General features: G+C 35.2%; 2 protein-coding genes across 4 annotated transcripts; both read left to right on the forward strand.

Moving 5' to 3' along the window:
- The first annotated feature begins 457 nt into the window (after positions 1–457).
- Positions 458–6,107, forward strand: Tbc1d23 (TBC1 domain family member 23). Of its 3 annotated transcripts, none has more exons than XR_013082538.1 (9): positions 458–739; positions 1,167–1,387; positions 1,610–2,126; positions 2,389–2,764; positions 2,831–3,044; positions 3,190–3,501; positions 3,571–3,703; positions 3,813–4,199; positions 4,350–6,107. XR_013082538.1 is itself a non-coding variant. In XM_076790711.1 (9 exons), exons 1-9 carry the CDS (start codon positions 711–713, stop codon positions 4,084–4,086), a joined length of 2,001 nt encoding a protein of 666 aa, XP_076646826.1. In that variant the 5' UTR covers positions 458–710; the 3' UTR covers positions 4,087–6,107. The 3 variants fall into 3 exon arrangements, 2 of the variants coding, with proteins under 2 accessions (XP_076646826.1, XP_076646824.1); XM_076790711.1 differs by having other exon boundaries at positions 1,610–1,814; positions 1,890–2,126; positions 3,813–6,107; XM_076790709.1 differs by having other exon boundaries at positions 3,813–6,107.
- A 1,112-nt stretch (positions 6,108–7,219) lies between these two features.
- Senju (UDP-galactose transporter senju) lies at positions 7,220–10,213 on the forward strand. Its single transcript, XM_076790712.1, has 6 exons — positions 7,220–7,422; positions 7,828–7,942; positions 8,012–8,058; positions 8,897–9,036; positions 9,104–9,259; positions 9,409–10,213. Exons 1-6 carry the CDS (start codon positions 7,335–7,337, stop codon positions 9,895–9,897), a joined length of 1,035 nt encoding a protein of 344 aa, XP_076646827.1. The 5' UTR covers positions 7,220–7,334; the 3' UTR covers positions 9,898–10,213.
- The last annotated feature ends 4,147 nt before the right edge of the window (positions 10,214–14,360 follow it).

Here is a 14,360-nt window from a genome sequence, read left to right on the forward strand (position 1 = left end):
CGATTGTTTACAAAATGCTTATTTGTTATTCATATTATTGAACATTTTTAAGGCTTCTTTGAACTTCCTTGAGAAGATATTGACATATCGAATCAAAAATAGAGACAAATCCCGAAAAATCGTAATGTTAAAATAAAAAAATGTTAAGTTTTTTTATTGTATAACCGTTTAAATAGAATAAAAAGACGCTGAACTTATTCGACAAGTGGTTCTCGCCGCTAATAATATATTTTGCTTCTAAATATCTTTATTTTTCTAGTAATTAATTTTGCCTACGATATTTTTGGTTTATACACAGGGTTTCTTTGACCATGAGGATTTCGATATTGCTCAATCGATTAGTGTTAAATAATTTCATTTAATGTTATACGTTTAATACGAACACGATTGCTTTCATTGACACGGAAGCGTTAATGAAACATACAGCCTGGCCGTCTGATATTCGCGCGTTCTTCTTCGCGCATGCACGAAACTTTCTCTGAAAAGATGGCAACGGTCTGTCAACAGGAACAGAGTTTTGTCTCGGGCCATCTCTATAGATCAACGAACTTCGAAGTCTACGTGAACTACGAGAAATGTCATGAGAACGACGATATTCCACGAAGAATGCTAAGCAATTTGGAAAAGTCGTCTCGCCGCAGGAAATTCTAACTTACATGTAACATTCGTTATTTGATACACATCTCGATAAGAGTGTGACGTTTACCAAAATGGCACTACAAGAGGACGAAAACACCTGGTGAGCTGATTCGAAAAGTTTCGTCGTATATTTTCAATTCTACTACTCGGTTTTCCCATTTTATCACATTGCTCGAATAAATCGACAAAGTTTTTCAAGTACACAGATTCAATTTTATAAAGTACAGTTTCACTGTCAACTTTCCTTGAATAGTAGAAAAACATTAGAGTACTAAAAATAAGCGCATCTACATATTGTCATGCGTAAATTCTACGTTATATTCGTTCTAAATATTTTCCTTGTCGATTGAAAATAACATGGGATCGATAGATAAATTGTTTAATATTTTATTCGGTTTACATTTTACTTGCGCCAGTACTTACTTAAGTCTTCTATATACATTTTATACTGAAGTCATACATTAGTTACTGGAACTGTAATTTAGATTCGATAAATTTGTCATGTATATTAATTTATAATAATTCAGGGTTCTGGAGCTGGAAGCAGCTTTGCTGGATACTGTGTCGCCATCAGCATCTGATATATATGCAATTTGCAAGGGACAAGCTGTTCCGACGAATCTAAGGCCAGACGTATGGCAAGCTTGTTTAGATGTTACTGATCGAGGCAATCAATTAAGTCATTTTAACGAAGTTTTCGATTTACCCGAACAAAATGTTGTTCGTGAAGATTGTCAGCAATTGGTTGGTAAGCTGAAATTTTATGATTCAACCAAATGGAACTTATATAGATATGATTCTTATCTTATGTGAAATTGGATCAATCTTATCTTATTCACACAGAGTTCTTTTACAATCAAAAGTCTTAAATCACTGTGAAATATTACACATACGTAAAGACGATAGAAATCTATTTTGTCATTAGAAGATCCTGGAAATATGTTTCTTGATTGTAATATTTTTGTTACAGCAAAGTTAGGAAACGACGATGAGGATAAAGTATCTGTTGTTTCCGATTTAGAGTCTATTTTAACATTTTATTGCAAGAGCAAAGGGAAAGAATATAAGAGAGGGAATGGATGGCTGGAGTTATTGGGTCCTTTAATAGCTTTAAAACTTCCTCGTAGCGCTACATATAATTTATTCGAGACAATAATAGATATTTATATTCCTAGGTACGGTATCGAATCAGATTATTATCCACGAAATAACAACAAATGCAATTTCTATCTCTATGTATGCATTTTCAGAGATGAAACCTACAGTTCTGTATTAAGATTATTATTGCTTTACCACGAACCAGAATTATGCTGTTTCTTGGACACGAAAAGAGTGTCGCCAGATCAATACACGAAAGGATGGGTAACCACTTTGTTCGCTGGTGTGTGTTCACTACCAGCTGTATGTACAATGTGGGATTTGTATTTTATGCAAGCCGATCCGTTCTTCATGTTATTTCTTTCTCTTATTATGGTGATAAACGCTAGGTAAGATGTACAAAACTTGTGCACTTTACTATCGTTCAGATTTGAATACTAGAGGTGTGCAAGAACCCGAAAATGTGGAGCATTCGATCGGGTCCAGAATCCCAAAAATTCTCGAGAAATCCAATATATTCGAGAATCCCGAAATTTTCGAGAAATCCCTCCCGATCCCGAATAAAATTCTCGAGCCATCCCGACCCGATATCAGGTTCTCGCAGACCTCTATCGAATACTGGTATAACATTTAGTTTACTGTTTTACACAGGGAGCAAATTTTAAGTATGATGAGCAACGATAAACAGAGTATAATAGATGCGATAGCTGCTCTGCCTTGTGCTTTAGAAGCGGAGGATGTGACAGACTTTTGCTCTCTGGCGCAATACTACGCGATGAAGACGCCAGCCTCTTTTAAACAGGATTTGTACCCTGTGATGTTCGGCGAAGGTTCCGACGGGAAATATATATCGCACGCGTTATGCTTGCCTGTGTCGGCTCAAGAATTAGTCGAGAACTCTATTGAAAGTCCGTCCGTACCAAACACATCCGTTGAATCAGTCAGATTTTTCCTAGTGGACTGCAGACCAGCCGAGCAATACAATGCTGGACATCTGCCAACAGCGTTTCATTTAGATTGTAATTTGGTACGGTCCCCTTTTGCATTACTCTGCGCACGAAAATTTGATTCGAATCTAAGAATTATGTTTTAGATGCTACAAGAACCGGCTGCGTTCTCCACAGCGGTGCAAGGATTATTGCAGGCACAACGACAAGCGCTGGCTGTTGGGTCGCAAGCTGGCGGTGAACATCTTTGCTTTTTGGGAAGTGGTAGGCAAGAAGAGGATCGTTATACACACATGGTAGTTTCGTTCTTCTTGCAGAGGCACACACAGTACGTCAGCATGGTCACGTCCGGATATCAAGGTAACAGAAGGGCAATCACACTGTTCAACGACGTATTTGCCGTTTAATTCGAAAAATCTGAAAAAAATACACAGTAGACGCGCCTCACCGGTTCAATGACCTTCGAACACGCAGTCAAGGTGAACGTTCTGTTACCTCGTTTCAGCCATACACGAGTACTTTGGTGACGAAGTCGTTTCTAGTCTCGTCGATCACAATTCGCAGCATTGTTTAGTATGTAATGCTAACATGTCCGAAACGAATTCTAACGAAACAAGTCCAGTCAAGGTCAAGAATAACAATTCCGACTTCCTCGGGAAGATAAAGAAAGTAAAAGGAAAGTTGTTTGATTATATTGTCAATCCATCAGCAAGTGTTCATAACAACGTGGAGAATAGGAATGGTAAAGATCCAGAGTATACTAAACGGCAAAAGAAAACCGCCCCTGTATTTAGCATAGATGATGATCAGGAATCGGGTGAGTGGTCGCTTTTTTTCCTATCGAATGTCTTCGCTTGTAGGATTAATAAAATTAATGGTATTGCAGATATGGTTATGACGAATCACGAGAGCGAAGAACCGGTCGAAGTAGTCTCCATCCAACAATGGATGAAGGATCCGAAATTACTACATTCCTTTAAATGCCAAGAAGTGAAAGTGAATAGAGATCTCTGTGATAGGTGAATAGTTTTAACAAACCTAAGAAACCGTATTTTGAACCGCGACTAGCTGTAATCGTACAACACTATTTTTTCTGTTTAACATTTTACGCATGTGTTTTCTTTTCAGTATACTTTTGGTTACTGACACTCACCTTATTGTACTTCGGGAAATACCAGAACGAAAAGGTGCGGCGCACGTAATTGTCAAGCGTCCGTTGACGAGTATTGTTAAGATTACCTCTAGAAAACGAAACCCGGATTTGATCACGTTCAAATACGGTACAACGCAGTACAATGACACGGTCATCTCGGACATGGACAAATTTCTAATTCCTAACGCGACCGAGGCCACAAAATTGATCACACAGCGAATCCTGGAACAATTGGAAACAACCAATTAATGTTTTAAAAGAGTTTTACGAACGACCGTGCACGCTGATCCAACACACACAGATATGTACAGATGTTAAGATTCGTTTTACATTAGAGGAGTTTTCATGGATAATATTTACATGTGAGAATTGACGAATCCTTTTTCTTTTATTTTTTATTTTATTTTTTTTTTTATTCGTTCAATCGATCACGATGTTCTTACTTGAATGGTACTACGTGTACAACGTGTCACATTAATAATGTATTTAATAATGAAAGTCTGTATTTGTAGATGAGGATTTTAACTCGAGCGTGTCATATTATAGAACTGATTCACACAGACGGTGTCATCGATAAGAATACACGGCCAAACATGATTTACAACTGGATTGTAAGGTTTTGGTGATTGTACTAAGTCATTGTTTTCACGAATTTACACATACACACATACATACTGTTTCTCGCTCACTTTTTCGAATCTCCGAAAAAATATATGATTTCCATAGGGAAGCATTTTTTGCATTTTTTATTGTAACAACGTCTCCAGCGAACGTCGGATAATTCTCGGAATTTCGTTGTTACTTCGCAACTGGCTAAACGGTGGCCTTACTAGCAGAAAAAGAAATGGGGGAGGCAATGGACTCTGCAAATTAATGCATAGACACGAGTATGTAGGAATGAATGTAATGTGCCATGAATAAGGATATTGTTGATTCCTCTGTGCAGAGTGGCTCGTGAGAAGTGAACCGTTTGTCTCTAGTGGATTTGAAAATGTTAAAAAGTGCAGATAAATATTTTACAGCTGACATTAGGATAAGTTCAGCGATGTACTACGGTTAGGGTTTGCCAAACTTCCGGTATTAATTTATAGAGATAAAAAGGCAAGAATATAAAATCTTGGTAATGTTTCTACCGGGATGGAAAGTATTTTTGGATAGAATAGGCTTTCTTAGCGCCGACGTGAATTTTTTAAAGAAATTTTATCGATTAATTCATCAGAGACATTTGCGATCATCTTCCCGCGATTCAGCTTGTACAAATACGATTTGTAACGCAGCGTCTATATACATATATACATATATATAATATTAAATTAATAATTTAGTCATTCTTTGAACGCATAAAATTTTGAATTTTGGCGCTGGTACGGCATTTTTTCACATACATTGATGTATATGTATTCTCTATACGTTATGATGAACTGATGATTGGTCCTAATCTAATATAATTCGACGAATATTTACGTATAAGTGGTTATAATTGCATTTTATAGAACCTAGTCTTGCAATACTTGTCTTTATACAATATTTACAAACGGTACAAAATACACGGGGAGGATAACGATATCACACTTTGCAGGCATACCTATTACACTGCCTGAATTATATTTCGAAGAATTTTTAAAGTTTACCATTTACCACTTTTCAAAATATCTGTATAATTCGTAAAAAAATAATTCTCTTTTACCGAAAATATGTTCGGAGAGTTATGGGGTATAATTCTCATTGAATTAGTTAGTAGAAGTGTAGTACACTGCGTATCAAGCTAAATTTTTGAATCACAGTGAATTTGCAGGTGCACATAGGTTGCGCTGCCTTCTTGTAATTTGGGACAATACCGTTCGCAATAACAGTTCATTTCTGTATAAACTACTGATACAACTTTCTACTTAATTGTAACTTCGTCACTGTATTACGAATCGAATTGTTTGCTAGACGCACTTACGGTGATCCTATGTTTCAGATTATTTAACAATTAGTTCGATCTATATTTAGTGACTTATCAAAACCTTAAATCTTGTAGATACTACCAACATTGTTAATACTTGTAATAATAGCAATCTGTACTATATTTAATAATATATATTTACGAATTCGATGTAAAAATAGGAAATTTTCTATTTATGTGCTTCCACAATGATCGATGAGCGTGAATAGTTGACTAAAGGAACTTAATAGAATTCTAAAAATACATTGTAGAGTATTGTAAAGCACTTAGATACAAGTTTTCAGTTGTATATGTAAATAAATTTTATGTAATTCATTCTGAATGCGTTTAAATATGTATTTTTAAGAAATTGTAAAAATAAAATACATTGTAAAAGGAGATCATCGGTACCAATTCGAGATTCTTATTAGCTGATATTTACTAGAATATAAATTGCAACATTTTATTCTTCTAATTCTTGTAATATTTTAATTGCTTCGTTTATACTGTGCAATATCTATATACAGTGAAGTCTTGATCTAAACCGAACTGGGGGGCATACCCCGCGAGGGTCGCGTACTTCGATAGCGGGTTGGGTACATCAGTGTGAACCAGTAGTGGTTCAGTATTGGATTAGTAAATCCAATTACAAAACTTCTTTATTTTTCTTTATTTTTTTATGGGATTTAAAATGACAACAAACACGATATAATTTGAACTGTATTTAGTGGTTTAGTTGACGGTATGTGGTGCGCCTTCGGTCTTCGGCCGCGCGGTCTATGTTTACAAGCTCTGTCCTTTTCTACATTCGGCGCGGTCACCAGAAAATATTTATAAATATTATAGTAGCCCTACACAATCCATGTCACAGCACGGATCCGAGGATTGGGCTTACAATTAGATCAAGACTTTACTGTGTTGTTATGTCATCTAAAAAATCTTCTATTGAACTTCTACTACTTGAAATTAGTGCAGGTCATTTTTATTTTGCATAATAATCTGACTATAATAATTCTATTAATATTAAATAAATAGTACACAAATTTCGTTGAATATATCAAACATGTACATCCGCACTGTTACGATGAATCGCTCACGATGAATCTCGCGTGGTTCAGCAGCAACTATAATTTTCGTCACCTTTTCACACAGTATATTTTGAATTAAATATATGTAGGTCTTTATTTCATTTCACATGGTTTTTTAATAACTTCGAACATATATTTCCCACTTTACTAGAGGAAACGTATCTTTATTGCACGGTTTAGTTTACACGATTTTTTGAGCAACGTTATCTTCTGTGTAAAGGAAGACATAACACAGCACACTGTAAGCAATTAAGCATACATATATCAGCATATATCTCTGCTATCTGCTTTGTGATATCAGTTCATACTGGTTCATATCAGGCGGCGACACTGAGCACGCAGCAGCAGCAGGCAGCAGTCAGCAGCATTCGGCAGCAGTCATCCTGTCATCCTGTGAGGGAAGACATGTCATAAAAGTCATAATACACATTTCACGAATGAATGAACTTTCAACATAATAACATTGATTAAAAGAGCTCGCAATGGGATCTATAAATTGGGGGGAATTATTTCCAGGAAGATGGAGCCTTGTCATTTTTGTTTCCTATATGGCCCTTTTCGTGAACCAAGGTAATGTTTGTGTGGTTAAGTAGTTCGTTTCATTTTTCTTATTCATAATACAGCGGTAAGTAACAATCATTCGTAAGTGATAATAAATAGAAAACGGAGAAGATGATGAGAGAAAGAGAGACCAAATTAAAAAATTAATTTCATCGAAGTTATCGGCGCGATATGTACTTTTACCGGTGTCGTGTTTGTTTAATAGAACATACATATACAGGGTGTTCCCACTATTCATAAATACACCACTATTAGTAAATAGTAAATATTAGAAAAAAATGAAAGAGGAAAAAGTAGTACTGTTTTTTATACGCAACACAATGGCGTATGTCATTTTTTTGTGTTTATAGTGTTTTTTTTGTTTATGTAATTTTTTTGTTAGATAGTATCTAAAAAATATTATTTCCATTTCAGGTATCATTGTAACTTGGTCACAAAGAAATGGGCACTATGAATATAATATTGTTATGGTAGTATTAATGACAGAAGTGTTGAAATTTTTAGCTTCAGCAACATTGTACTGCAAGGAGTAAGTCGAGCAATTGAATTCTGTGATTCGATTCGGTTCCATGTTATTTAATCATTGTTTTATTTTTAGCAATAGTATTAGGAGCTTTTGCCAAGAAATCATAAGAAATAAACGAGGTAAATGAACATTTCCGCAGGATGTAAAACTTATGAAGTAGGTGATTCGATTGTACTAGTTTTATATTTGATCGAATCCTTCAGCCTATATACAGGGTAACTTATGTTAAAGAGAATGTCTAAATATCTGTGTTGCCATTGAAGATAGAAGAAAATTAAAGAGAAAGCAGTTGCTAAGCTATGACATCTAAAATATGCGGTGATGCTTAAGAAACTGTTAATGGCCTTTAGAAGACCTTGTGAACAACTATTTTGGGAAATCCATTCATATGATTATATTTGTACCCTTGGACAGTACAATTTGCTCCCTGAGATATTTTCTACATTCAATACTAACATAATCTGTGATCTCCATGAAAATAAATTTCATATTTAACTTTCGATGTCAAAGATCACTTCAAGGTCGCGTTATTAATTACTCTGCATGCATTTTAATGCATTTTACTACTTGTTTATTTGCCCTTTGATGTTAATCAAATTTTATTAGATTGGTGCAAAAATTCGTGCCCGATTTCATATTAAAATACAAAGAATCGAGCATGAACTTTTGCACTGACCTAATGCATAAAATGTTTTTTGGATCGTCACACCTGAAGGATCACCCTGTATATATGAAGGCTCAGTTGTTCACACAAGATTTGAAAATCGCAACATTTGTGTCTACACAAGTGAACAAACGAAAGAAAAGATAAGATAAATGAACACTTCAATATTTCGATTTGAATAATTGTCTGGTCTTTCAAAACTGATGTGCTAATTACAAAGAACTGAATACTTGTCACTAAATTCAATACTTGTCACTAACAATTAAACCTAATATTTTCATTTTCTATTTTAGTGTTGCTATTGTATATAATACCTTCAGCTCTGTATTGTCTGTACAATAATCTGGCATTTATTAACTTGGCTGCATTTGATCCGACAACTTACTATGTGTTACTACAATTTCGCGTTGTCGTAACTGGAATTATTTTCCAGGTACTAAACACGGTTCACGTAGCATAGAACGAAGCTAAAACCTTTCTTAAAACGTTGTTTCTTTTAGATAATTTTCAATACAAAATTGTCCACGAAACAATGGGTTTCGCTTATAATATTAACCATCGGATGTATGGTGAAACATATAGATCTAGATTATGATGCCAGTATTTTTAATTACAATATTAACTTAAGTAGTAATGTAATCCTCATACTTGTACAGGTGCGTACAATCTCCAGTCACTTGTATAGCAATTAGAGATACGCGAGAATCTCGAAAATTCTCAGAAATTCCGTAATTTTGAGTTCTTGCACACTTCTAATAGCACTGTATTGTATTCAGCACTCAAGTTATCGTTTAAACATTTTTAGACGATTTGTTCCTGTTTGGCCGGAGTATGCAATGAATACCTGTTGAAGGAACCAGGAGCGAATATCAATATTTTTGTACAAAATGCATTTATGTACATCGACAGTATTTTTTGTAATTTCTTAGTATTTATGGTACTATACGTCACGCAGAGTAGTTCGTCGGATATGTTTAGTAATATTCATCCAAGTGTATTACTGCAACCAAAAATTATGTTAATTATGCTGAATAATACAGCAGTCGGAATAATCACTAGTTTTTTCCTGAAAAACTTGAATTCTGTATTAAAAACTTTTGCTAGTGCGCTGGAGCTGGTGTTTACCGCAGTTTTATGTTGGTTTATATTCAGTATTCCTATTCACCTGAACACAGTGATATCTATTGTTATGGTAAGTTGCGCGGTCATACTGTACTCGCAAAATCCAGTGGGGAATGTTAGGACCAAAGATTATACTCTCCTGAATAGCGATAGTCAAAGATCGATAGTATAAATTTATATACTAATAACTGTAATAAGTTTTAGCAAATGGATATTAAATTCTGTTACTTTTTTCTAAAAAATTCACGATTGTAATAATTCGTCGAAAGTGGAAAAATATCGTAGTTTTACGAAATTACTATCTTCCCTCTTTCCATACTGTGAAAACGGTATATTGTTGTCGGAAAAGAAAGAACATTGATATATACGGGTGGACCGTTAGAATAATCAATTATACTGAAAAATAATATATTCTTAGCTCTCCTTCACCCCGTGAATATTAAAGACACTTATTTATTAAACTTTATCGACAGTAGTCAAATATCGCACTTGTTTATTTATAACAAATTTGAATAAAATATCCCGCGTTAAAATTTCAATTGACGGGAAAAATTTGAATTTCTATCGACTCCATTCTGTTATCACATGAAATGAAGAAACTATTTTTTATTTTATTTGTCGTTATGATAGATCATGGATCGCATATCCTTGTCGGTGACGTATCATTGATAAGAATTTATAGTTTTTCAGTTATTGATACAAAAAACTGATTGATTATAATACTCCACGGTTTGACTTCTGCAAGTGAGTTTCCAAAATTCACCACGCGAGAGCACTTCTGTCACTATCGCATCATCGCGTTTGATTCAATTGGATAACTTCACACTGACATATTGTGGTCGCGTATTCGAATTTTAAGTATAATTTGCATTGAAATATCAAGATAAGTAAACGTAATTATACGTTTTCTCTTATCGTTGATCATATGCTATTCGAGCTATAGCTTTATATTGATAAAAGTCATTGCTAAGTATCTCTTTTAACAATACCATCATATTATCAATGAACGCTGGTTTAAATAGTGGATTTCGGATCAATAGCGTCATAAATCGAAATAAGGATTGATCGAGCAATACAACGGCTGACATTCGTGTCAGTAAATACGAGTAAAATGCGTTTCATATCTTGATTATTAGTTGTATACAGTATACAATGAGAGTTGCGGTATTCAAACGTCCATAACTTCGTTATTCTTCCGAATTTAAACGAATCCTTTTGCAGACATATTTTTAAGGACTTTAAGAAAATGCGACAAAAATCGTGTTTCTTCAAAGTTCTAGACTAGAAGATTTTTAAATTTAGAAGGCGCAAACGATCCGGGTGATGTCCTATTGTCTTACCGCGGACTGTAGTAGCTATTAACTATGTGATACCGTTTTTCGAGAAGTGGGGAGAGGGTGGTCGATATTACCTGCAAAACCACCTTGCTAGTAGAGTTGACTGTGGGCAGTCACATGTCGGCAGTCGTCGCGTGAATTTCACTTTGGGATCATTGTCCTCTGTCGTTGTCATCATTGACAAACGCGTCCGGAGATCTTTGTGATTAAGTCATTCGACTCATAAGTGCGACGGGTGTAACACGTGCGTTCGTACGTCGAGCAAGATCTTTCATTCTCACCCCTGTGTAGGAGGATCAAGTAAGTCAGTCGCTGTTTTTACAAAAACTGTATCGTTTTGCGCAAATAGAAGTGTTTTGCATCGCGATAAGGAATACTGTTGCCGGTTAAATATGAATTCTACTGATTTATTGGTACCTTTGTTGCGATCGGAGTAGATTGATTGCTATTACACGTACATAACTACGTGACGTTTTATATGTAAATAGTTTGATTAGCCGAAGCCTATTATTGAGATTGTTAATAATTGATGTATCTGAGAAAAGTTTGATCGCTTTTTTTTTCAAGTAATAATCTTGGGAGCGATCATTAGATTATATTATTCAAGGTAAGTTTACTTAAGTTGTAAGTGAAATCGATAATGAACAATTCATTAAAAAGTTGTATATTGTTTATTGTTGATTTACGAAGGATTGTTAAGTCATTAACCTAGAGGAAATTGTTAATACTAGTAGATATTCTGTAAGCAGAAGGTGACATGTATGATATAAAATGACAGATTGTAGAATTATGTGGAGTGTTTACGTTTTCGATGTTTTGAGTGGATTTGAGCTGTCGATGTTGACGTGTCTAATGGTTTTATGGTCACGTGATCAGCGATATAAATGAAAGAGCGCGAAGAGTTATCAGGATCGAAAAAATCGAGTGCTATTAATTCGCGACACGATTTGAGGAATTATTTTGACGTGGTTTGCGACTCAATATAAGAATCGATTGGAGATTTAATTCATGATTCAATTAGCGACTCAATTCGAGAATCGATTCGGGACTCAAGTCGCGGCTCAATTTTCGACTCAATTTCAAGATTCAATTTGAGACTCAATTCGCATTTCAATTCGCAACTTTAATCGAGAATCAATTCGAGACTTAATTCGAGATTTAATTCGATGCTCAACTCGATACTCAAATCGATACTTAATTCGATATTCAACTCGATACTCAAATCGATACTCAACTCGGAATTTAATTCCAGAATCGATTCGAATAATAATTGGGAAATATATCGATAATTAGTTTGATAACCACTTCGAGACTTACTTCAGACTTGACTTAATTCGGGAGTCAAGTTGAAAACCAATTCAATATTCAATTTGAAATTAAAACCCCAGGCGGCTCACTATCATCGCATAACACTTCACCTACCAGAAACTAATTGTATTTTCCCATGATTGTTCTATACCAAAAGCTAGCTTATAAATCTTCTTTCAGAGAACACTTCCGACAGAAATGATTAGATAACGTAACCGAGGGTGAATCATTGGCTCGTAATTGAAATAGCTACTGCCACAGAATAATTTACGGTAATTATTTAGGAAGTACTACTCATCTCCGATTTTGATGAAATTTAAATATCTTATAGATTTCGACATTTTGAACAACTTTTTCCTTTTCGAATATAGGTGGGTTGCTTTTAGTATTCGAGATATTTACAAAAAACTAAGATTGTAGGTAAAAGGAGATGAGTAGTACTTTCTAAATAATTACCTAATTTACTTTTAAAGATTGTAGAATAATCGTTGGCAAGGGGTAGTTAAGGGCTCTTCCGAGAAAAGCGGAGAATGGTAAGGGAAAAAGTTGACGCCATACGCGAGGGGGGGATGTATTCACCCCGCGTGGCCTCGCAGGAGGACAAACCCTTTCTCCGCCGTGTTTCCAGACGCACGCACAGTTTTCTTTGGATTATGCAATCGCCTTTCGTGTGTACTACTTTTATGTGGGGTTCGTGTCGCGAGATCCGATGATAAACTCCACGACTTCGCCTCGATTCTTTCCCTGTCGCCTTTTTTTCACCCGTTTCCTTTTTCCTTTCTTAATACCGGGGCCAGATAGACGACCGCTACAGCGATACACAGTAGTGCTCACTCAAATTTTCAAAATTTCGGTTTCGGAACCAAATTTTACCGTTACAAGGTAGCGTTTTTCTTCCAGAAATTAACCCGAACACATCTAAACAAAGTAAAAGAATAGATACAGCGAGTGAAACCGAAATGGACAATTTTTGGAAAATTTCCAAATTCGATAATTTTTGTCTCACATTTTCAAAAGTGGCACCAATCAATTGTTGAGACTCTTCCGATTAAAATGAGTCCGAACATGACGTAAATCGGTCTACTTTTGTAGACCGTACATAGCAATCACGCGTATGTTTTCAATTATGTCATTTACATTGTCTTTAAAACTAGTACGATTCAGGTCGTGTTTGGACTCGTTCTAATCAGAAAAATCTCAACAATTCACCGGTGCTACGTTTGAAAAGGTAAGACACAAACGGCTAAATGTAAAAATATAAAAAATTACACGGAAAAAAACACGAATATAAAAATTACACGTCAGAGTTTCACAGATTGGAAACGATCAAACGTGATCCAGAAGTGTCACTCGAGGCAGGTGTAAACATGCATGGTAGATCGAGACGCTATTTTCGGGAAATCAGCGATCAGCGAGCTCGTTCCTTGTATAATTAATTGAACCGAGCAGCGATCGAAAACGATAGGCTCGCATGATTCACGAAACCTGTGTACAGTCATGTGAAGGGACCATAAGCGAAAATACCTATGTATGATGTCAACAGCTCCCGATTTTCCTCGAATTTTGCACAGCAGTGGCCACGCGGCTTGACATTTAGTTTTTAAATTGTCGTGTACATTAAATAGGGCGTTTTTAATCTACGCTGTCGATATTTCTTACGACTAGACTGCGGATTTAAGTGAATAATATATTACAGTTCGTATTCACACTACACTTTTACGGTTTCTTTTTTCCTTTGCTTTTCCACTTTCGTTCCAACTTCCTCTTAACTGTAATTTTTGTTTCTTTATAATCCATATTTCGTAACGTTAGTCCGGACTTATTAAAATTATTACGAAATTTTTGTTTTGCATAAAAATCCGCATTCTTATTATTAAACAGCGGATTTTATGCATTTATGATAAAAATAATATCGGCGTGGTTTAAAACAGCAAAAACATTGGACGAATTTAAAAAGACTGTTATATTTTTTTCAATTTATAAAACATAT

This window comes from Halictus rubicundus, chromosome 7, assembly GCF_050948215.1.
Source record: "Halictus rubicundus isolate RS-2024b chromosome 7, iyHalRubi1_principal, whole genome shotgun sequence".
NCBI classification, from domain to species: domain Eukaryota; kingdom Metazoa; phylum Arthropoda; class Insecta; order Hymenoptera; family Halictidae; genus Halictus; species Halictus rubicundus.